Source organism: Chenopodium album, chromosome 27 (assembly GCF_948465745.1).
Source record: "Chenopodium album chromosome 27, dcCheAlbu1.1, whole genome shotgun sequence".
In the NCBI taxonomy this organism is placed as follows: domain Eukaryota; kingdom Viridiplantae; phylum Streptophyta; class Magnoliopsida; order Caryophyllales; family Amaranthaceae; genus Chenopodium; species Chenopodium album.
In genome coordinates, this window is record NC_137860.1 from 35,869,973 (window position 1) to 35,893,652 (window position 23,680).

General features: G+C 35.8%; 3 protein-coding genes across 4 annotated transcripts; 1 reads left to right on the top strand and 2 right to left on the bottom strand.

Moving 5' to 3' along the window:
* Nucleotides 1–567: 567 nt before the first annotated feature.
* LOC145620757 (uncharacterized) lies at nucleotides 568–4,823 on the bottom strand. Its single transcript, XM_081675462.1, has 4 exons — nucleotides 4,670–4,823; nucleotides 3,671–3,997; nucleotides 2,238–2,426; nucleotides 568–1,196 (listed from the first exon to the last, which is right to left on the bottom strand). The coding sequence occupies exons 2-4, from the start codon at nucleotides 3,920–3,922 to the stop codon at nucleotides 1,122–1,124; spliced, it is 516 nt and encodes a 171-aa protein (XP_081531588.1). The 5' UTR covers nucleotides 3,923–3,997; nucleotides 4,670–4,823; the 3' UTR covers nucleotides 568–1,121.
* Nucleotides 4,824–10,118: 5,295 nt separating this feature from the next.
* Nucleotides 10,119–18,291, top strand: LOC145620950 (fatty acid amide hydrolase-like). The gene is made up of 21 exons (XM_081675693.1): nucleotides 10,119–10,455; nucleotides 10,637–10,720; nucleotides 11,874–11,983; nucleotides 12,084–12,144; nucleotides 12,669–12,859; nucleotides 12,944–13,073; nucleotides 13,179–13,256; nucleotides 13,333–13,480; nucleotides 13,763–13,875; nucleotides 13,980–14,055; nucleotides 14,325–14,396; nucleotides 15,216–15,267; nucleotides 15,386–15,466; nucleotides 15,554–15,637; nucleotides 15,764–15,867; nucleotides 16,000–16,092; nucleotides 16,510–16,578; nucleotides 16,888–16,952; nucleotides 17,539–17,600; nucleotides 17,714–17,809; nucleotides 17,913–18,291. The coding sequence occupies exons 2-21, from the start codon at nucleotides 10,642–10,644 to the stop codon at nucleotides 17,973–17,975; spliced, it is 1,827 nt and encodes a 608-aa protein (XP_081531819.1). The 5' UTR covers nucleotides 10,119–10,455; nucleotides 10,637–10,641; the 3' UTR covers nucleotides 17,976–18,291.
* Nucleotide 18,292: 1 nt separating this feature from the next.
* Nucleotides 18,293–23,336, bottom strand: LOC145620951 (phosphoglycerate mutase-like protein 1). Of its 2 annotated transcripts, none has more exons than XM_081675694.1 (11): nucleotides 23,113–23,336; nucleotides 21,737–21,798; nucleotides 21,492–21,599; nucleotides 21,249–21,328; nucleotides 20,523–20,685; nucleotides 20,208–20,282; nucleotides 20,041–20,129; nucleotides 19,379–19,498; nucleotides 18,945–18,989; nucleotides 18,747–18,858; nucleotides 18,293–18,667 (listed from the first exon to the last, which is right to left on the bottom strand). In XM_081675694.1, exons 1-10 carry the CDS (start codon nucleotides 23,255–23,257, stop codon nucleotides 18,747–18,749), a joined length of 999 nt encoding a protein of 332 aa, XP_081531820.1. In that variant the 5' UTR covers nucleotides 23,258–23,336; the 3' UTR covers nucleotides 18,293–18,667. The 2 variants fall into 2 exon arrangements, with proteins under 2 accessions (XP_081531820.1, XP_081531821.1); XM_081675695.1 differs by lacking the exon at nucleotides 23,113–23,336 and adding an exon at nucleotides 23,040–23,077.
* Nucleotides 23,337–23,680: the final 344 nt, after the last annotated feature.

Here is a 23,680-nt window from a genome sequence, read left to right on the forward strand (position 1 = left end):
ACTTCGTACTATACTTAATTATACCAAAAGCATAGGTTAAAAATATAATTATATCTTGGATAATGTGCATTAATAACACTAGGTGGGAGCAAATGTGACTAGGACCCAGCTAGCAAATTAAAAAAAAACAAATAAATAAATAAATAAATAAATAAATAAAAAGGCCAACTGCATACAGTTAAATTAGTTCTGGATCCTCCGTTATAATCACAGAATTCCCGCCGATATTCTCTCTCCTCTTATTTTTGCATCACCCAGTTTCAGTGTTTCTAGCATCATGTGTTCTTCCTTTTTTTATATATGCTCCTTTTTAATTTATTGTACATCTTCCTGAATAATTAACTATTACTATATATACAGTAAGTACTATGCTTTATTGTTACAATAAATCTTCACTTATATGCTTATTGAGCCTGTTGTTACAGTTAAATCTGTGTGCTCGGGTGACCGATAGGATAACTTTGAGTTCGATATAAGTTTGTTTCGAACGTTCATGCCAAATCATTTTTCCTTTGATCAATGCCTTGTATTTTTGGATACACGGAGAATTTTGATTGGGATTTTGAATCGGGTAGAATTTTGACACCTTTAGTATTGAGTAAAATAATACAATGATTAGTTGTTTGCAAAAGATAAAAAGCCTAGTATACTGCATGTCTACGCCTCCATTATCACACTAGATGCTATAGTCTGTTGCAAAATGATCAAGGCTATAAAATATACCAAAAAATTGCTACTTGTAGAAATCATAGATATCAGCTAGGTTGCTGTTAGGAAATTATAGTGTCTGTTCAAGTTGTTCGACCAATTTGTAAAGTAGAAATGTACAAAATCTAGGTACAATTGTAATTACAAAAAATAAAGAAATATTTTAGACCTTGTAATATACTCCCACCGTTCTTGAGTATTTGCAACACTTGTTTCTTTCGTCTGTTTCTAAATACTAACAACATTTCCTAAGCTCGTATTTTAACACAAGACTCTTTTTCTATTTTGACACGAGACTGCTAGTATTTTAATGTGTCTCTCTCCCTAATTTTACAAGGTAAGAGAGAAAGTAGTTTTGCTCTTCATTTGGAGGTACTTTACCCTTAAACATCACCTCAAAGGCTCAAATTATGTTAATGTTTGACACTTTCTTCCACCCGTGTAACAGCATCCATAAGGACATCGATTCCCCAGTCCTTCACATCCTCCTACACAAGCAAATAAATCCAAAGAAAATAAGATAGCAGTACATCCCTCGTACATACCAGATTATCTCTCTCCCACTGACTCTAATCTTGCCCCCCCCCCCCCCCCCCCCGACTGTTCCTGATACTCCTCGGGACTCCACATTTGAGGTCCAGTAGGGCTGCCAATGACTGGACACCATCATGGATCGAAGGTGAGTGGGATGTTTCAGCTAAGAGCTGCTTATCAAAAACCTACTCTTTCATCATGTATAAAAGCTTTAGATGCCATCACACCATAGATACCCCCCTAACACCCAAAACTGCCACTACTCCCTCTACAACTCCAACTTGCCAACCACTCACCCATGCCTAAGTAACGATTCCTAAATCTCCCGCCGTGCTTAACCCCTCCCCAACCCAGATCAGAACAACACCCTCTCTCCCAAAACCACAATATAAGCCAATCCACCACTACCAGTCCTCTACCCTGAGAGAGTCATTAACTTACGACAGTTTGAAATCCCCCATGAATCACAGTTGCTAGGTGGTAGGATTCGACCATCAAGAAAGAGAATACGTCTTTAACCACCCAGAGGTTGAAAATCCCCACGAACTTTGGTCGTTGAAAGGTTGAATTCAACCTTCGGGACTTCTAATTCAGAGTTTGTGGGTTTCTAGACTATCAATATCCAAGCTGAAATTTTTGTGCAATGGAGAGGTCCAAAAGTTGTCTCTTTATTTTTGGGGAGTAATAGGGCTCTAGAATCCCAACCTACACCATTCCATAAACACCAACAATTGACACGTGCATCATAAATATTTACAGGTGCCAACCAGGCAGGCTACCTGAAAATATTCTTAACTGTGAGGGGTTCTGAAAAAAAGAACATACTAGCAAACTGGAAAACAATCAGCAAATTCGGCACAACACTGTCCCTTACCCCCCCCCCCCTCTTTTGAATAATCCCTTGACCCCCTTTTTAAAAAATGTTAATCGCAGTAACTTGTAAATACAGGAAATTAAAATAAAAGTCAAGCAGTAATAGCAGAGCATGATTTTACCTTTTTCACTGCACCTCCTGTCCTTATTCGTGCATTAGGTCGAGCAAGCTTTGACTCAAAAGGTGTCCTAGGCCTCACTTCTCGAATTTCCTCCCACTCTTCACAGGTGAGCATCCTAACCGTCCCTTGTTCAGGAGGAGCATTCCTTATCTTGCGCTCAATCAATTCTTGAGATCTTGACTCATCATACTGCCAGCCAACAGAGACAGTCCCAATTCTCAATTCTTTTGAACAAACAGAAGGAAATAGGAAGGCAAAGACGAAATAATATAAGAGATGGAAAGTACAACACTCGCATTAAAAATATGGCACAAAATATGTTAAAGAACTCAAAAGCTAGTGGCCACCAGCTAACAATCGAGGATAGATTAGTGAGGTGGAAAGGAGGAAGGGGTTTTGGGGGGGTGGGGGAGGAGGAATTTCATTTTCCCAGAATCTCTTCAATTTTAACGGGATAGTGTTTATTAAAGAGTGAGGATTAATAAATCCGTCCTTTTCTTTCCCCAAACCACATAACCAAACAGCAGAATTTGTTTTCCTCCCTACTTCTCAACTTTCCTCCTTGGCTCCCCATTTACTTGTATCCAAACAAAGCGTAAGAAAATTGTTATGGTTACTTTAAGGTAGTTCAAGTAAAAGATTAGTTACAAGAATTAGTGTTTTATAGTAACAATCCAAAGTTCAAACCCTTGCATATGGAAGCATATCAATCAACACCAATGGAAGAGCAGAGTATCAGGTCAAGAATACATAGGCTCACATGGCAGAAACTAAGCTATCTATTTGTGTATGGCTTGTAGTTGTGAATGAGGCATCTCGGGTACTTGAATGTGGGGGATTGGCCAATACACATAGGAAACATGGAGTTCAAGGAAGAATTTAACCTACTTAAATGAGGGGTATGGCCAGTACGCAGAGGCTATTCTAGAATCTAGCATGTCAGTGGCAGTAATTTGATACACCTATTGTATAAATGCCAGTTACAACAATACACGAAAAAGGAGGAAGATGCTATTGGGTCTGTTTGCACAATTCTTGCAGCAGTTGCATATGTATGTGAGCAGAATAACATTGCAGATCACAATATTACATAAATAGCATGAATTGTTGGATACAACCGTTTAAACTTCATTTCTTTTGTAGGTTAGATAACTTGAATTTTCAATTTCCGCTGAATGTAAATGTTGAATTTCTACAGCCTAGGCTCAAACCTTGACCTACAAGATATTTGGAGTTTGAGAGTAATGACTAATGAGGGTTGAGGAGTCCGAGAGTTACTTATGCTTCCAAATTAGATTGTGCAGACTAATTAAATTACAAAGCATTCCCAAATCTTCTCATGAGAACATAAAAAGACGCCCAATGGTGCATTACAGCATTACTATTAGTAGGAAAGTAGTAAAGCTAGCCACAAGAGGAAAATGAAGAATTACCATCATTAGAAGTTTGGCAAAAAGTGCAATTCCAACAGCAGTCAGCATCATTGGCATGGTAGCTGTGTCGAGAAACGACCTGGACTCTGAAACTTCCACAAAAACCTCGGTTTTCTTCAGATTTCTTGTCTTCCTCTTTTTCTCTAAATCAGCAACCTTTCTCTTAAGGCTTTCACTCACTGTTTCATGGGAAATTGTATGCAAGCTTCCGCTTCTTCGCAATAAGAAGAGAGTTCCACGGACATTACGCATGGTAGCCTGAAAGTATAATCAGGCCTGAACCACAAACAAAACACACGCACGTGCACACACACACGGAGTCACCTACTGAAAGTTCCAAAACAACCAAGTTAGCATACTGCTATTTTACATCTGAATCAGCCAGACATGATAATTCCTAAGACGGATTAATCAATTCAAACTCTATTTTCAAAAAAGAAACACTGAAATCTCTAAATTGTAACCAAACCCAACACAAGTTCGAATTCTTTAAGGGGAAATCGAATGCTACGAAACTACTCCCTCCGTATTAGCATTTATTTTTCTCATAATAGAGAGAAGTAGGAATGTAATTTAGGGACGGAGGGTGTACAACAAAACTCGGGCTATTTCGGCCAAATATAATTCTTACTTCTGTAAATCCAATCCTTAGAGAACGAATTCGACTTTTAATACTCAGTTTTTCAACATAAAACAATTCTGATGATAAAACAAGAACAATCTAGAATACAAAATTATATTATCACAACAATCTTCTGATTTTGCATCCAATAACCTTAGCCATAACAACAATCTCAAATGCTCAATCAACAACTATGAATATTGCTAGTATTAATCAACAATTCATCCAATATACAATCAATTAGCACACAAGACAATAATATGCAGTTTAGTTTTGTCTAATTGCAATTGAATTGATTAATTTTCCATATAAGTTATTTAAAATAAACAAGCGAATTGAAATAATATGAAATTTTTATGATTTAATTTATTCAATACCTAAAGTTTTCGCAGTTCAGCTTCAGCAGCTTCTGTCGTCTTCTTCCGTTCTTCTTGTTAGAGGCAGGAAACTGGGATTAGGGCTTGAAAAAATTAAGGGAAATTGAAGATTAATTCAGCAAGTAAAATTTTCTACAAAATTTTCTAATCAGTGATTTTCTACAATCCAAAATTAAATGTATAGAATTACGGAAATTAAATCTTTTGAATTAAAATGACCGACGCGTTTTGTGTGCGACTTGTCATATCACGTGTCGTCGTGTCCGCTTGTAAGAGAACGAGTAACGCTATTGATCGACTAATCCTATAATATTGACCGAGTAATCCTTCTAATACAATCTGAGTAACGCCCAAGACAAGGGTAATGACTGTATGCATTGTTGGTTGATCTATAAAATGTTTACATTGTAGTTATCCCTACCATTTTAAAAGTATGGCTAACTCTTATGAATAATGTTCCATTTTAATAAATAGTGTTGAGACAATTAGACAATTATGCTCCTTAAAAATTATTTATATATATATTTACCTTTATTAAATAATTTTATTTATTCTACTTTTATGGATAGTGTTCAGACAATTATGCCCCTATTATGTATATTTATTTAGGGCCTATTCACATTTACTGAACTGAACTGGATGAAGCTGAAATGAATATTTTATGAGTAGGAAATTAGGAGCTAAACTGAACTGATTGGAGCTGAATTGAACTTAACTGAAATTAAGCTGAAGTGAACAATCCCTTATTTACTCTAAGAATACTTGTTTACGTATTTTCGCTTACTAATGCTGTCAAAGTGTCAATAACTTAAGTTGTGACATACGTAGTAAGACCAAAACAAAAGAGCTCTCAAATATGACTAATTATGACATGCACATGGCGTGTGTTCGCCACTCTTAACTTTAATTAAGTATTCATTTCTTCTTCATTCTAAAACTATTAATCATATAAACTACATTAAAATGTTACTGTATTTGTAATTTTTTCCATACAAAATAACATGATGTGGGATTTATGGTATACATAGTACTTATAAAAACAATTGACATACCTTGTATGGATGAGCTCATGAGCATATTCATCAATTTATATGAAGTATGACATTCCTTGTATTGATGAGCATATTCATTGATTTATAATAAATTAATAAGTGTCAAACTATAAGCAATTAGTGTGAGTGTGAGAGGTTGAGGGAAAGGTGCAATAACAATTAATGAAAACATTAGGTGAAAGTATAATACACGAAATCAGAGCGATATAGGAGGTGTCGGGAGCTGGTGTTGGAATTTCACGGAACACTCCGGGATGAATCTCGGGATCATATAATATTGTGTGGACCCTTATATAACCATTATTCAGCGACGTAAAGGCCCCGGGCCCCCAAAACCTCAAAATTTCCTTAAAAAGCGTGGATTATAGCCTTCAATTTTGTAAATTTTTTGACCTTTTTTCGCCCGAAAATAAAAATTGACGAGATGTTTACTGTGGTCCCTAATATCCTCCAAGAATCCAATTGGGTCGGTAGAACCATCCAATATGCCCTTAAACGGTCATCTTACCCGTTCACAACTTTAAGTGATTTCGTAAACTCAAGTTTACCACGGAAGTTTATGACAACATATAATGATCATATGTGGTTTCAAACAGAATTAAATGACCCAAGATGTATCCCTTAGGGTCTCAAGGCTTTTCGCCACCGAACCCCGAAACCTCAAAATTTCCTCAAAAAGTGTGGATTATATCCTCCAATTTTATAATTGTTTGACTTTTTTTTTCGCCCGGAAATAAAAATTGCCGAGATGTTTACCATGGTCCATTATATCCTCCGGAAGTCAAATTGGGTCAGTGGAACCGTCCAATATGCACTTAAACGGTCATTTTACCCGTTCACAACTTGTAGTGATTTCGTAAACTCAAGCCTACCACGGACGTTTATGACAACATATAATGATCATATATGGTTTCAAATGGCATTATATGACCCCGAGATGTATCCCTTTAGGTTTCAAGGCTTTTCGACAGCGTGCCCGAAACCTCAAAATTTCCTCAAAATGCTTAAATGCGTGGATTATAGCCTTCAATTTTGTAATTTTCTGACCTTTTTTTGCCCGAAAATAAAAATTGCCGAGATGTTTACCATGGTCTTTAATACCCTCCAAGAGTTCAATTGGGTCGGTGGAACCATCCAATATGCCCTTAAATGATCATTTTACCCGTTCACAACTTAAAGTGATTTCTTAAACTCAAGCCTACTACGGAACATATAATGATCATATGTGGTTTAAAACGAATTATATGACCCTGAGATATATTCCTCAGGGTCTCAAGGCTTTTCGCCACCGGGCCCCGAAACCTCAAAATTCCTCAAAAAGCGTGGATTATAGCCTTCAATTTTGTAATTTTTTGACCATTTTTCGGTCGGAAATAAAAATTGCTGAGATGCTTACCATGGTCCCTAATATCCTCCGGGAGTCAAATTGGGTCAGTGGAATCGTCCAATATCCACTTAAACGGTCATTTTACCCGTTCACAACTTGCAGTGATTTCGTAAACTCAAGCCTACCACGGACGTTTATGACAACATATAATGATTAATATGGTTTCAAACGGAATTATATGACACCGAGATATATCCCCTAGGGTCTCAACACTTTTCGCCACAGGGCCCCGAATTCAAAAATTTTTCTCAAAAAGTGTTAAATAACCTTCGATTTTGTAATTTTTTTTACCTTTTTTTGCCGGGAAATAAAAATTGCCGAGATGTTTACCATGGTCCCTAATACCCTCCAGGAGTCAATTTGGGTCGGTGGAACCATCAAATATGTCCTGAAACGGTCATTTTACCTGTTCGCAACTTGCACCGATTTCGTAACCTCAAGTCTACCACGGGCGTTTATGACAACATATAATGATCATATGTGGTTTCAAACGGCATTATATGACCCCGAGATGTATCCCTTAGGGTGTCAAAGCTTTTCGCAACCGGACCCCAAAACCTCAATTTCCTAAAAAAGCGTGGATTATAGCCTTCAATTTTGTAATTTGTTGACTTTTTTCGCCCGAAAATAAAAATTGCCGATATGTTTACCATGGTCCCTAATATTCTCCGGGAGTCAAATTGGGTCGGTGGAATCATCTAATATGCCCTTAAACGGTCATTTTACCCGTTCACAACTTGCACCGATTTTGTAAACTCAAACCTACTACGGACGTTTATGACAACATATAATAATCATATATGGTTTCAAACGGCATTATATGACCCCGAGATGTATCCCTTTGGGTTTCAAGGTTTTTCGCCACCGGGCCCCGAAACATCAAATTTTCCTCAAAAAGCGTGGATTATATCCTTCAATTTTATAATTTTTTGACTTTTTTTCGCCCGGAAATAAAAATTGCCGAGATGTTTACCATGGTCCATTATATCCTCCGGGAGTCAAACTGGGTCAGTGGAACCGTCCAATATGCACTTAAACAGTCATTTTACCCGTTCACAACTTGTAGTGATTTCGTAAATTCAAGCCTATCACGTACGTTTATGACAACATATAATGATCATATATGGTTTCAAACGACATTATATGACATCGAGATATATTCCCATGGTCTCAACACTTTTCACCACCGGACCCTAAACCTCAAAATTTCCTAAAAAAACGTGGATTATAGCCTTCAATATTGTAATTTTTTGACCTTTTTCGCTCGAAAATAAAAATTGTTGAGATGTTTGCCAATGGTCCCTAATACCCTCCAAGAGTCCAATTGGGTCGGTGGAACCGTCCAATATGCCCTTAAACGGTCATTTTACCCGTTCACAACTTGTAGTGATTTCGTAAACTCAAGCCTACCACGGACGTTTATGACAACATATAATGATCATATATGGTTTCAAACAGCATTATATGACCCTGAGATGTATCCCTTAAGGTCTCCAAGATTTTTGCTACCGAGCCCCAAAACCTCAAAATTTCCTCAAAAAGCTTGGATTATATAGCCTTCAATTTTATAATTTTTTGACCTTTTTTCGCCCGAAAATAAAATTTCCGAGATGTTTACTATGGTCTCTAATACCCTCTGGGTGTCCAATTGGGTCGGTTAAACCATCCAATATGCTCTTAAATAGTCATTTTTCCCGTTCACAATTTGCATTGATTAAGTAAACTCAAGCCTACCACGTACGTTTATGACAGCATATAATGATCATATATGGTTTCAAACGACATTATATGACCCCGAGATATACCTCCTAGGGTCTCAACACTTTTTGCCACCGGAACCGGAAACCTCATAATTTTCTCAAAAAGTATGAATTATAGCTAGAGTTGTCAAAAACTGACCCGACCCGAGAACCCGACCTTAACGGGCAAAGATCTGAACCCAGCATGTACTCGAACAATGGGGTGAAACTAGTGACCTGTAACTTGATCTTAACTGAAAACCCATTTGATCCAATACTTTATGACTTAAACCTGAACCTGCCCTCGACCTGATAGTAACCGTCAACCGATTGAATCCGACCCGAAAACAATCCGAACCTGAATTAGTACCCGACCCAATTAAAACATGAACCCAAGTCATGGAAGGTTTAATAAAAATTTTATATACCTTTTATTCAGCTTATATACTGGTATAATTCTGTAAACCCTCAATCTGATTTAATAAAATATTTTGTTCAGCTTATATAACTTTTGTTCTCTATTACTCGTATATAGGTTTAATAAAATCTTGATGATGCTTGATCGAATTATGGAAGGCGTAATTATATGTATATATATATATATATATATATATATATATATATATATATATATATATGTTTAACGGAAGGCGTAATTATATTGTTCAACTTGGCCACATCGATATTTATTAGAATTGAACTTGAACCAGAACCTTACTTAACACTAACCCGAACGTACCATCTTGTTAACCCATCCAAACCCCACTCAACACAACCCAAACCCGAAATCAAACCCGATCTGATTTTAACTCGAATTGAACCTGACCTATATTCGAAAAGGTGAACGACCCGTTATAACTTGAACTGAAATTGACCCGACCTGAACTTGCACCTGATCTGAAGCTAGATTGGCCCGACATAACCTGATCCTAATTTAACCCGAGACTTAATTTAACCCGACCCAAACTCGACTTGAATACCCGAATTGACAGCTCTAAGTGAAACGACTAGTAGACACTTGTAGCAGCTAAAACCCAACTAATAATACTATTTTATTTCAATTTGCGACAACCATTAAAAATACGTTATATTAATTTGATTTTTACTCATATTATCTTACCACTCAATTTTTTTATTCTTTATTTTTTAACGGGCATGATGAACTTAACTTATCTAAATTTAGTTTATTTAAATTTAATACGGAGTTGTTAGGTACCTATCGTGTTTTCGGAAAACCCCACAAAATTAAAACAAACCCCTAAAATGAAATAATCCGTGAAATGGATGGATTGGTGAGTCAAAAAAAAAGATGGATGGATTGGACTATTTCTTTCAAAGAGTGTCAAGTCCTACAAAAATGGGATATTGGGATGGACTGATGCAATGGGCAATTGCATAAAAAATTAAAAATTGATCACTTCAGTCTTAAATAAGAGGCAGATGGACAAATTCAACTGCCCACCAATAACTAATAAGATTACCAATATGCATTTAAATTTGTGGAAAGCAACTCCAAACTTCCTTATATAACCTACAAATTCTGTTGAGCGGAAACTTTCAACGTCATCATAACTTCAATCTTTGATTCCTAAGATTTAATTAATTGAGGTAAATTTGCAGTCTTTGGTTTTGCTATTTTATGTTTTATTTTAATAAAAATTTGATCTTTTGAATTTTGGGTGGAAATCCTTATGCTTTGAGAACAATTAATTTGAGTTGAATTTTGAGATACCCTTTTGAAAATTAGATGATTTGATGAAGTGGGTTGTTTGTTGATTATTGTTTTCAGGGAAAATGGTGAAGAAGAGAGTGCTGACACCTACAGATGAAGTTGATTTGACTGAAGTCAAATACCAGTATGACCAAATTGAAGGTTTAATTCTCTTCATAATTTATGTAATTTTGAATTTGATTGGGAAATTGAAGTGGGTTGTTTGTTTCTTAATTGTTGTTATTAGGGGTAATTGGAATCAATTAGTAAAGTAATTGAAATTCCATAATCGGATGCTATTAAAGTGGTTATATGAATAGTGATGACTAATGAGGGTTTTAGGGAGTTTTATGAGGTTTTATCAGATAATCATGCTTAAGAATTCTTAAATTCAAATGACCAAGTTGGGGAAGGAGTTTATGAACTGATTTTCTGATATTAAGTGCCTCCAAAAGACCAAAAGTTATCTTTGGATGAAAGATGAAAGCCAGATCAGTATATCATAAAGTCATTTTGCATTGATGTAATGATATTTCTTTGGAGAAGAATGTTATAATCTGCACTAATCCACCTAGCAACGTTGTGGCGGAGGGTCATATCGAGTATACTCTTATATGCTTAATTGCTCAAGGGGGTGATCCATACTTCCCTCACGCGGCATTTCCCTATAAAATGTTTATTTGTATTTTTTTTTTTTTTTTTTTTTTTTTTTTGACTAGTGGGAAAAATAGTGATTGTGAAGAATTAAAACCTTTGATCAGCATCTTATTTTGTTTTATGATATTAAATGAGGGATTCTACATCTTTAAGTGACTTATATTTGAGTCTAGAATTTTTGTAATCAATATTCATAACAATAGACAACTTACATAACAGTTTGTGACAGCTAATGCAATAACATAATGGCCCATACTGGACCTTGTGGTGTGAGATCATGATACATGGCCAACATATTTTCTTAAATTGACTAGGTGGAATTTTTCAATGTTGCATTTAGATGATTGAATGATCTTTAATAGAATCCATGATATAATGGTTACATAAATTATAAGGCATGCATCCTCATGTTTTCTTGGCTGGCTAGTAGAACCCAAGGATTCAAGGAAGAATTTGTGGAGAATTCAGTTTAAGGAAGAATTTGTGCTTGGCGAATATGGTCACATTTCATGTTGTAGATAGGATCAATGACAGTATAGTTTGATGGTCCTTGATGTGGCATATTTGCAATAAGCCTTCCTAGCTGGACTGATACTATGATGAAACCCGACTTTTAATAACCTAGATGCTTACATGTTATATTTGTTTTGGCTTACAGCTCCACATATCACGGGATCAACCTTTCGATTCTTTGTCAACATTCTTGAAGCTCCGGTCATAGGTCCTTTTATTGTTTCTTACCTGAGAAAGAAGAATAATACGGTTGAGGTATTTTCTTGTTACCCGTAGATATAAACATGTATAACTTGCTTTTTAGTGCTGCTTTTGAAGCTAAGAGTGGTAACATCATACATTTGATGACTAATAGCTGCTGAAGAATACTGTCATTCCAGAGATTCCCATGCATAGACCTGAGTTCCCTCCCCAAGGTTGTAACTTCTGCTCCAAGATTTATTTTATTTATTTATACATCTGTTGTGTTTTTGTTTTTATCGTGAACTCCCTTATCTTCTATAATCCATTATCTCCAGTTTTACAAGTTCATCCTGAATTCTAATCAAAGGATTGACCTGTGAGTAAGGAGTTATTAATCTTATTACGAGGTGCTTGACACCTATAAATCTCATTGCTTTTGCTATAGAAAATAAGGAAATCCTGCACCTTTGTGGCAAGAAGCTATGTTGCATATCACAACTGAAAGGTAGCTCACAGAGAAGAAACCAATGAAATAAAATGAAGTAAATGAGCAACAAATATGAGACCAATTGTTGGTATCGTAGTAATAAGGCTATATTGGATATATAGTAGCTAATCACAGTCCTTTTTTTTGGGTTAAAAGGATACTAAACCATAGAATGCAGACAGCCTTTTAACTAGTGAAATAGGAGTGTGCATGTACCCATTTGAGTATGTGAATGACCTCAATGTAACAAGTTTGAACTATGCCTTTCAGAACCGGAGCAAAATGTTTCTGTTATTGAAGAAACTGGTTGTCCTGAGGACCGTGTGGCAGAAGCCTTAAAGTGTCTCCCAGAATATGATCCTGCTGGCTGTTGGGATGGTAATTTAGCAACATCATTTCGTTATTGGAAGATCCGTGATTTTGCTTATGCTTATCGTGCCAAGCTTGTTACCCCATCCAAGGTCTGATACCTTATTAGGAATCATTTTTCCTTTTGCCTTCCACTGTTTTGTGTTTTCATAACCTAAGATCAAATATGAGCGCAGGTTGCTGAGAAACTAATCTCATTCCTGGAAGAGTTTGATAATACAAATCCTACTACCCCATTACTCATATCTTGTGATGTGGAGGATTTAAGGAAGCAAGCAGCTGCTTCTACTCAAAGATTTGAAGAGGGTAATGCTCTTGTAAATTTGTCTTCGCATTATGTGTTTCTTTGACAAATTAGAATTTAAAAATATTTTTTAAGGTGTAGCTGAGGTGTTGACATATATTCTGCAGGAAATCCTATATCAGTTCTAGATGGAATTTTCATGGCAATCAAGGATGATATAGATTGTTATCCACATCCATCCAAGGGTATAGTCATAATGAGAGTTGATTTACTTATGTATCTTCAAGCGTGAAACTCAGCCTCAGCATTTTTTTGGTACAGGTGCTACAACATGGTTTCATGAAGTTCGTCCTGTTAAGAAGGATGCAGTTTCTGTCTCTAGGCTGCGCAGTTGTGGTGTAATTTTGATTGGAAAGGCAAATATGCATGAATTCGGTCTTGGGACAACTGGAAACAATGCTAATTATGGGTGAGTCTTAATATTCATAATAAATAACATATTTGCACCACCAGATATGTCCCCATTAGTTCAATCACTTAGGACCTGCTACTATTTGATCAACTCAGACTACCCTAGTTTCTGGAGGTGGAAGTTGCTTTGTCAAATGCATATTTGACTATAATCTTTTCTTCTTCAATTCTATATACTGAAAGTTCTTCAGTTTTAAGAATCAAAGTATCTACATCTCTATGCTTGCCCATCTAATATCTTCTTTCTATTTGATACTAAAATATGGTTTGTTCTTTTCAGAACAACAAGAAATCCACATGCACATGATAGGTACACTGGTGGATCTTCATCAGGCCCAGCTGCACTGGTAGCTTCGGGACTATGTTCAGCTTCTCTCGGGACAGATGGTGGAGGTTGCTATAAACATAATAATTAACTCACTGAAATTCTAAGCTAACATCTCTCTTTTGGTAGGAAGATGTTCCTAGGAAACTGATAAGAACTTTGTGAACTTCAGGTTCAGTTCGCATCCCGTCATCCCTGTGTGGGGTCGTGGGTTTGAAAACAACGTTTGGAAGAACTGATATGAGAGGGTAATCACTGCATCATTTAGTTCTAGTCCCTCCATTTCCATATGCTAGTCTTCACTTTCCAAGTCAAACTTTGACTATGAATATGGGTGTATTGATTTAAATTTCTACATTTTTATTATTTTTACCAATTTGGTTAAGAGTAATTAATAGTCAAATTTGACTTCAAAAAGTATGATAAGCATTTAAAAGGGAGTGGTTTTTGAGAATTGGATGTATTTATCTGTAGTGTTCTCTATTACTTCTAATATTCATGAATTTCTTATTACTAGGTCATTGTGTGGTGAAGGGACTGTGGAAGTTATTGGCCCACTTGCATCATCAGTTGAGGATGTTATGCTTGTGTAAGAAATTATTATAATCATATCATTCACGATTTTCAATTTTATTTTCTGCCTAATATGTTAGCATCTTATCGACTGAATTGCGTATTTATTTGCCGCTGTTGTTTGTTTGACTTATTGACTATCTTTAGGTATGTACTTAGGCTAGTTCATATATACTCATGGTAAAAGTTTTTTTTTTTTTTTTTTGCATTATTTTAGTAAGGTTGGTGGGTAAGATGTTACTAGTAGCATCCTAAACTACAATATAATTTCTGGGTGTATAAGTAATTTAATTGAAGTACAAATTTCAATTGTAACTCAATGCGTATATAGTATTTGAGTACTTTGCTGTATTTTTAACAATTATGTTTGGGATGACCAAGATTTAAGATTGCTGCCAAAGCGAGATCTTTTAAGTGTTCTTTTTATAGGCTGCTCATGTCTTATATGAAGAAGTATGCAATTTGATTCCATGTTAGTTGAGATTGAATGTTTTATTTTTATGTTTTGTTTTTTTTTTTTTTTTTTTTTTTATGTTCCCTTGAGATCACCATTATGTACACTTTTTTCCCCAAGGTAATAAATGTGACAGAGAGGCAAGACCAGTGTCAAACTGCTATGGCCAAATCCTTTCCTGCATATTGGATTTCAGTTTTATTTCTTGTTGAGCTCCATTATACACATTTGTTAGGATTGCTTATCAAGGCCTTCTTTTATAATTGGCATAATCTCTTCAATAACTAAAATAATCTAACTTAAACAGAACAACTTACTATTTTCCCCCTTCTTTGATGCTTGACCCATAACTTCTAGAATGATCTCACTGTGTTTCTAAAGGTATGCAGCGATACTGGGTTCCTCTCCTGCAGATAGAATTGTCCTAAAACCTGTAAGTTAAATTGCTACCTATATTCCCCTTCCCTTTCTGATTTCTTCTGTATTATTGAGAGTTACTTGTATCAGTTATTGCCACACGTCAACTGATAGCTCTCTGAATTGTTTTCCAGTCTCCACCTTGCTTACCCAATCTGTCATCTGAAGCCCGTCTCAGTGCCGTAGGGTCATTGCGACTTGGGAAGTACACGGAGGTAATCTAGTTATTCCTTTCATGGTGGTATCTTTATATATTAGATGTGAAACATTTTGAGGTTGATTTTGTAGCTCCTGTGTTGCAGTGGTTCAATGATGTGTACTCTACTGAAATCTCTCAGAAGTGCGAGGATGTTCTGAATTGGCTTTCAGAAACTTATAATTGCCAAGTTAAGGGTTTCTTCCAAAAGTACTTAGATAATGTTTGTAAGATTTTGATTTTCCGCCCCAGCCCCCAAAGTACATTTCCAAGTTTATCATAGAGTATTCTGAGACTTTCTGTTTGTATACACAAGACAGAGGAAATTACTATTCCTGAGCTTCATGAGATGCGCACCGCACATGTAGTTTCAATTGGATCTGAAGCTTTGTGTTCACTAAATCCATATTGCGAAGAGGGGTATGTTTTCTCATGTTAAAGCTTTTTTCTGTCAAGTAGATTCTTATCTGTTCAAGAATCGCTAACTAATTTAGAAGTAAGAAATTTTTTAAAGCCATTTTTTAATAGAAGCACAATGATTTCTCTCCTTAGGAACAATTCAAAGTTGACATATGATACCCGCACAAATTTGGCGCTTTTCCGTTCATTTTCAGCCACAGACTACATTGCAGCCCAACGGATTAGGTGAGGGAGCTTTACATGCTGAAAAGATCTTGCTTTTGTCGTGCAGTGAAAACTAACTTGCCTGGCATCATTTTGTGTCTTCATTAAATAATTTGTATTTGAGATTAAGCTCAGTAGTTTCAGATGTGCAACTTTTCCTATTGCGTGCTGTGTCTAAAAAATATATGATATGTCTTCCAGTAATGGTTAGCTTGGTACAACACGAGTTTTCATCATAGCTTTATCTAACTTCCTTTTTAGTCTCATGTTACCTCCTTTTTTTAGGGAGGGGGGGGGGGGGGGGGGGGGGACCTTCTCATGTTATTTTCCTTGTGGTTGCTAATGGATATCTTCCTCACTTCCAATGTATAAACTTGGAAATTGAGCTGTATATTCCTTCTGTGGTTTGTTTTTATGCCGGTTACTGGCTTAATGCAGGCGAAGGATGATGAACTACCACATGGAGGCCTTCAAGAAGGTGGACATCATAGTGACACCAACCACTGGGTATGCTTAAATTTTTTGCCATATAACAATTGCACTACCTAAAATGGGACCGATTTACTCTTCAGCTCTTTTCTTTTCCAATGTTGGGAGAACTCATGTGAGGTTTCCTCTTTCCAAGATATAATCTGCAGTTTTCCATAAGCTACTCTCAAGCTAACCAAAACAGCTCTTAGCTATACATTATTTTCGCATGTTTAATAACTTTGTGTTTCTCACAGGTTTACACTAGTTAAATGTCTGCAATCATAGATATTGTCTTTTAAGTTTCTATAGCTTAAAATACTGATAAACATGCCTTATATTGAACAGCATGACAGCTCCAGTTATACCCACCAGCGCTCTTAAATTTGGAGAGACAAACCTGCAGGTTTCAGGTGAGTTAGATTTCATCAAATATTTATAGTTTTATACTAGATTTTGAGGTTCACTGACTGGGTACATAGAAAGCGGTAAAGGTCAGATACTAAGGAAAAGGGTTGCGAGGCTTAACGATTTACAATATAGCTGTTGAAGTGGCACCTGTACCCTGGGGCAGGATATATGCCTGGCATCTGGAAGAGTGGCACTTGCCTAAAAACTCTACCCCCTCACACCCGCCCATGATACTAATGACTTCCATGGCCTCCAACAAAAAGGAAGGTTTTGGTTCAGCCGGCCTTAATTGGACTACATTTCTGAAAATCAGCCTGAAATGGCTACTTCATGTCGTCTTGTTGCTACTTCATGTCGTCTTGTTGTTTACGTTGATACAAATATACATGGCCAAAAACAGATTTTGTTTTTATAGATACTAGATAGGGATAGTCATCGTCATATGCAATTACATGGCCAAAAGCAAGAGGAAAAAATTGTTTTTGTTTTCTTTTAGTCATCCATAGATATTAGACTGAGATAGTGCAAGATTTTCATACTATTTGGCAAATGCAGTGATACATCTTCTTCCTGTACTTCCACTAATAGGTTATCTGATGCGCTTTATTGTGGCTGCAAATCTTCTTGGTTTCCCTGCCATTTCTATCCCGGTAAGCCATCTATATTGGTTGGTTTAAGTGATTTGTCAATCATTTGTTCTAGTTATTGAAGGATAACTCTCTTCACCAACTTAAAATGATTCATCAATTATATGTTCCTTCAGATTGGTTATGATGAGCAGGGATTACCGATTGGCTTACAGCTTATAGGCCGACCATGGAATGAAGCCACACTTTTGCGTTTGGCATCTGTTATTGAGGTATATGACTTCCATGAATGACTAATGACAATTTCGTAATTGTTATCATGCTAGCCTTCCTTTAATCACCAGCTTTGCTTTCAATCGTTTCTCTTATGGCTAGGTATCATATGGGATGACCAAGAAAAAACCAACTTCGTACTATGATATCTTGAAGGGTGCATAGATGACGCCTCCCATTCTCGAAGTCTTCAGAAGAACATACAATTTAGATATGATGTTGGGATGTTCCTATTTATTTTGACATGTATTATTCTTCTAATCCATTGTTTACAAGATTCCATGTACACCATACATTGTTTTACATTTGAGTACATTATGATGTATTGCAGTGAATAAAATTCATGTGCTTTACATGAAGTATGTCTTACGAAGTTCAAGTTTATTATTATGTAAATTAAAATTATGTAAGACGTTTGGTTTGTTACATAGGTATATTGTTATAGATTTCAAAATAGATTAGCGAGGCTTAAACGACTCGAAATTTGAAGTCTAAACATTTTTGATAAATTTGTACATTCTGAATCCACACCATGTCAATATAGTTCTAATTCTTTTGCAAATATAAACACAGCACTATCAAGAGAAAGATAAATTCAATCTTCATAGAATTAATCTGTAGAATGCCTAAAACTCTCAACATCAGCTGAATATCCTTGAATACGTTAAATTAACAGAAGTGTTTCAAAGAACATTTCGTCATCATCAAACAGGCCCTTAAACTTCTTGGTATGAATTCCATGGTTTCTGTATTAGCAACCTTGAGTCTGCTGCCACTCCCAAAATTATACCGTTCAAATATCACCATAATCCCAACTTGTTGGACGAGAAGAATTCATGAATATTCATCCAATAGAACTGCATCAAAAAGACGAGAATGTAAGTTAGAAATGAAAACTATCTCATCGAAATTAGCATAGATTGTGATAGTTCTTACTCAGCAATGATTGTTTTCCTTTTCATCAGCAACATCACTAGGAAGATCGGGTCCGTCTGGTATCTTGCCGGGATAATTGGTGATTGGTGCATTAGAGTTAGACCCTATCATACTGAAAATCAAGCTATGTGGTCAGCTAAAGGACTCACCCTGAATTTGAAGAGTTGGAAATACCTCATAGTATTACAAAGAACTCACTTCCTATCAGCAAGGACAATTGAACGAAGCTCACAGTTTTTAAATCTGCAATACAAAGATAATGTAATTTAGGTCAATTATCAACACCGCCTATAATAAGAGAGTTAAAAAGTGGTGAGAAAAGACAAAGCCATAGACTTGGTGCTATGCATAGATGGGTAGAGTTTGAAATATTATTGAAAAGGAATCTCCCTCCCTTGTCCTTCCACGATTAACATGGAACGAATAACTGATAACTTAGCTCATAAAGAAACTAAGATCAATTTCAAGCTAAACTGCACACACTATAAGAATACAACTTGTGATGACAGCAAAAAGTTGGCCCAAGTGAAGTTGTCACTGTCTAATATTGAAGCAAACCAGTATAGGCGTATAGCCGATAATTGAAACATCTTAGTGTTAGTGGTACAATAAAAGGGGTAGATGGCACACACCGTTTACTTATTTCATCCTTCATCAGAGGGTGACAGTCATTTCCAAATTGACTCAGAGTGTGCATCAAAAAACCACTGTGAGTTACAACAGCTATTTCCTTCTCTTTCCTTGTCAATAACCTGCGTATGGCAATTAGAAAAAGGAGTGTGCATTTGTTATGCAAAGAGCATAATATCTGAAAACAGTGTAAGTAACAATGATCTGAGATAAAATAAACTCTGTTCGATTTCAATATCGAACACAATCTGTCAAGAGCTAAAGCATGAAAAATATGATAAGCATATATTGCCAAGGGCATAACAATATGCTAATCCAGAGAACCAATAGCTAACAATGCTCATATGTATTCCTCAACTTATTATTGTGTTGGCTCGTATAATATGTATGCCTCAAGACCCCAACTAGCTATCATGTAAGCTCAAGTAACTCTTAAGTGCAAAAAACAGAATGCAAAGGAATCCAAAAGCCAAAACTATTCACATTATCTAGATGACAAATAAAATTCAAAATTAAATTAGAATAAGACTCTGTAATATGAGGGTCATGTTTTTTCACAGATTTTGCTTTTTTTACCTTCATTGAATGATATAGACATGCAATCCATGACTGCATCACTAGATGATAAAGAAGCATAATAAAACATATTACTACATGTACAAACCAATTCATGAAATTCATTCCCCTAGCTGCAACTTCTGCTTTGGTTTCCCGAACATCTGCCTTCCATAATGTATCTTCATCGGTTTCTATCTGCAAGTACAGAAACAAATCTGAGATTCATTAGAGTTTGCTCTCCATCTTATGTATTTGATTCTAAAGAGTGCTTGCCTGTGAAAAGTCAATAGCAGGGAAAAGACACTGATAATCATGAATATGTCTCCTCCTGTCACAAGGATGAACTCCCTGAAATTAGAATAATAAAATAGAAATGATCAATGAATGCTCCTGTTTCTTGAGAGAAAGGAACATCTCTAACTAAAAGGCAACCATAGTGACCTAGCATATAAGATTACAGAGTTCTGTCGGTGTGGGTTGTGATATAAACAATGCAGAGAACACGAAAAGTTTTTTGAGTGTGAATAGTTTCAAAAGTGCAAATAGTAATATTTAGGGGACAGAGTAAGTAATATCTAAAGAAGATACCAGATGCTCACGACAAAGCTCAACAGCCATAATAGGTGGGCAGTTTAGGCTTGAAATGGCAGAACGGTCACTATTTCCAGCATTTGCCACCATCATTGGCAGCACGTCCATCCCATCAGTATAGCCCTCGCCTCCAAAAACACCAACTGTTGTTTGCAAAGTCCTGCATACAATAACAATCAGATTCATATGCACGATATGATTGTGTATACTGGCCCCATTTTTTTTAATTTTTTTTTTGTTTGCTAACTCCTAAAATGTTATTAAAAAAAATAAAAATAAAGCCTTCATTCCTTGCAGACTAGTGGCTAAAATCAGGTCATTACGATAACAGAGCACAAGAGGTAAAGGAATTAAATAAGACAACTTCAGCTAAGACATACATAAAGGACATACTTGTGTGACTCAGGCAACAAGTTTGCAAGAACGGACATTCATAATATCATGACTATCCCTGAATTTAGGAATTACTGTACCCCCATCTTCTTCTTGTGCCTAATATTTAAGTTGTTCCCATAAGTAGAAATAAGGTAGCCAATTCTGATTAGATAAAGTACCAGTTGAACAAAGTTGAACTTTATTTACCTTGGAAGAATAGGCAGGAATAGAAAAAGAATGCCACAGTTATGCATAGTTTGGTTAAAATGAGAAAAAACGGCGTATGCATTGTATATGATAGTAATTAAGCACATGGCATCTTAAACCAAAAAGACACAAAGATATTACCTTAGCAAAGGGGAAGTTATCACTAATTCAACTTTATTATAGAGGCCACAATCACGAACATGCCGGCGTAAATTATCAACCTGCATGAAAGAAGTTTCATTGGTGTTTAGAAACAATACAACAACTACAACAACAACAAAGCCTTAGTCCCAAATTAATTTGGGGTCGGCTAACATGAATTGTCATAAGGAACCGTACGATATAAGGAAATATTCAAGGGGGCATACATGATACTATTGTTACCTGCTGCCAACCTAACGGAGTCAAGGGGGCATCAAAATATTCAGGTTTCATATAAGCCTTGTAATTCTTCTCGCCTTCTATATTGTGAAGTCCTTGTGCATGCCTCACCTAATTCATGGTGTACAAAACCACAAACAAAAAGCAAGAGAACATTCTTGACTTCACAAAGGCGAAAAAAATAGCATCCTTAAACCCATGATGGCATGATGAAGATTCGCATGTGTAAGAAAAATATAGGCACCAACCAGATGAATAACTTTGCAATGATGCAGTGGAAATAAACTTGGACTGCTCACATTGTCCATGGCTGGAGAAAAGGTAGATCACGATTAAGTGAATGAACAAGAGTTAAATCCCACAATAATCAATCGAAATAGAAATGGGAAGAAGAAAATAATAACATCAAGAGAAAAGGAAATAATATCAGATGGCGGAACTGACAATTTTTACATTTATACATGTAGAACAAATTATTAAACGAAAGCCAGAATGTAACCACAAAGTACAAGGCCTCAATCTAGTACTTTTAGTGATAATTTATTATAGAAGAAGAGAGCTCAAGCTCATAGAACAAGTGCTCATTTTTATTCTACAATTCAGCCAATTTAAAGAGAGCAACCTGCTTTCGACTGGCATTACCTAATTTATATCCGACAAAGTATTAATTGAACGAATATGCCAAGATAGCCAGTAGCCTAATGTTTTGTTATATGTCCTATGCACACAACCAGCAAATCTAGCACCAACTTAGGGGGAATGAAACTGCCTTGTAGATTGGCTTCCCTACATATTGTTGTTACATTAATTGAAAGAATATGCTCCTAGGTTATGGACAGAAGGTGCATCTAATAAGAGCTGTCTTTCTTTTGTTATAGTAAGCTAACAATCCAACCCATATAGGCTTTACAAAGAATTAAAATAAGAGAGCTTCCTTAAAAAGGAGAGACTATTGCCAAAAAAAATTACTTTGTAATTTTCATCTTTTCGGTTTGAAAGAAAGGGACAAAGGTCAGATAAGAATTGAACCCTCAATCTCTTAATCGGGGGACAATGGCCCCAACTATTCGAGCATCTCTTGATTCTTAAATTTCAATAATTTGCTTGAAAGAAGCTATACAAACTTTATGTTGTCAGGTTAAGTAATGGAGCACTTAGGAGTTAGTCTTGTGCATTAATTCACCTCCATTGTTTTCAAATCTTGCACATTTATCACACCGAAAATGAGAAAGCGACATCTTTACTATTACAATCATTTCATCCTACATTTCTTCCAATCAAACCTATTTTCAGCTCAAATATACAAATAATTTGTAAAATAAACCTAATCAGCTAATGCACATTGAATTAATCATCAACATCCTAGATTAAAGAAGCCAATAAATCAAACAACACCCAGTAATCAAATACCAAAAATACTAAAAACCCAACAGCAGAAACCATTTTTAATCACGAATCAGGGCAATTTACATATCTAAAACGAATGACCCAGAAACAAAGATTGGATTTTTATCAAGAACTTTAGGGTAAAAAGAAGAAAAAATAGCTCACCAAAAATAAAAAATCAAAAAAAGATTGGATTTTTATCAAGAAAACAAGGTTAGGAAGAAAAAGAAAAGCTCACCAGAAGATAAAGAGATGCAACGAATTGATGGAAGAGAGGAGAGAGAAAATCGTGGACGAAGAATAGCCGCCAAAGCAATGGAAGAAGAATGTGATGGTGTTGTATGAAAGAAAGGTGGTGGAAGAGTGATGGCAACGGTGGTCATGTCAATAATAATAATAAGTGGATTTTCTTTAATATAATTCCAAATACATTGGAATTTGGGATATTTGGATGGGTGGCCAATGAATTTTTGCTTTTGTCTCTTGTTTGTGTGATTGATGATTGGATTTTATTTGGGAAGAAAATTGAATTATTTGATCTTTGATTTGTGGCAATTAGCTAGTTGGAAATTATAGATTTTTGTTTTAGATTAAGGAATGGATAGGAAAATGTCTTTTTTAGGAACATGATTTATAATGCGTCATTTTAGATATTTTCTTAGTTGGTGTAATTATAAGGTGTACACAACCGACATTAACAATGGTGTAACATGAGAATTTTGGGAGGTTAGAACTATTTACTTTGTCTCTTTAGTACTTTCAATTGAAACTATTACATATACACTTCTCGTCATTGATTCAAGGCC

What these genes read in the sequence shown, in the direction of transcription:
- LOC145620757 (XM_081675462.1), bottom strand. Translation starts at nt 3,922, where the DNA reads ATGCGTAATGTCCGTGGAACTCTCTTCTTATTGCGAAGAAGCGGAAGC. An exon ending in TTGCCAAACTTCTAATGATG is followed by an intron (nt 2,427 to 3,670) that starts GTAATTCTTCAT and finishes GTTGGCTGGCAG; the next exon opens with TATGATGAGTCAAGATCTCA. An exon ending in CAGGAGGTGCAGTGAAAAAG is followed by an intron (nt 1,197 to 2,237) that starts GTAAAATCATGC and finishes TTGCTTGTGTAG; the next exon opens with GAGGATGTGAAGGACTGGGG.
- LOC145620950 (XM_081675693.1), top strand. Translation starts at nt 10,642, where the DNA reads ATGGTGAAGAAGAGAGTGCTGACACCTACAGATGAAGTTGATTTGACT. An exon ending in AATCCATATTGCGAAGAGGG is followed by an intron (nt 15,868 to 15,999) that starts GTATGTTTTCTC and finishes TTCTCTCCTTAG; the next exon opens with GAACAATTCAAAGTTGACAT. An exon ending in ATTGCAGCCCAACGGATTAG is followed by an intron (nt 16,093 to 16,509) that starts GTGAGGGAGCTT and finishes GGCTTAATGCAG; the next exon opens with GCGAAGGATGATGAACTACC.
- LOC145620951 (XM_081675694.1), bottom strand. Translation starts at nt 23,257, where the DNA reads ATGACCACCGTTGCCATCACTCTTCCACCACCTTTCTTTCATACAACA. An exon ending in ATAACTTCCCCTTTGCTAAG is followed by an intron (nt 20,686 to 21,248) that starts GTAATATCTTTG and finishes TATTGTATGCAG; the next exon opens with GACTTTGCAAACAACAGTTG. An exon ending in CTGCTATTGACTTTTCACAG is followed by an intron (nt 20,130 to 20,207) that starts GCAAGCACTCTT and finishes CTGTACTTGCAG; the next exon opens with ATAGAAACCGATGAAGATAC.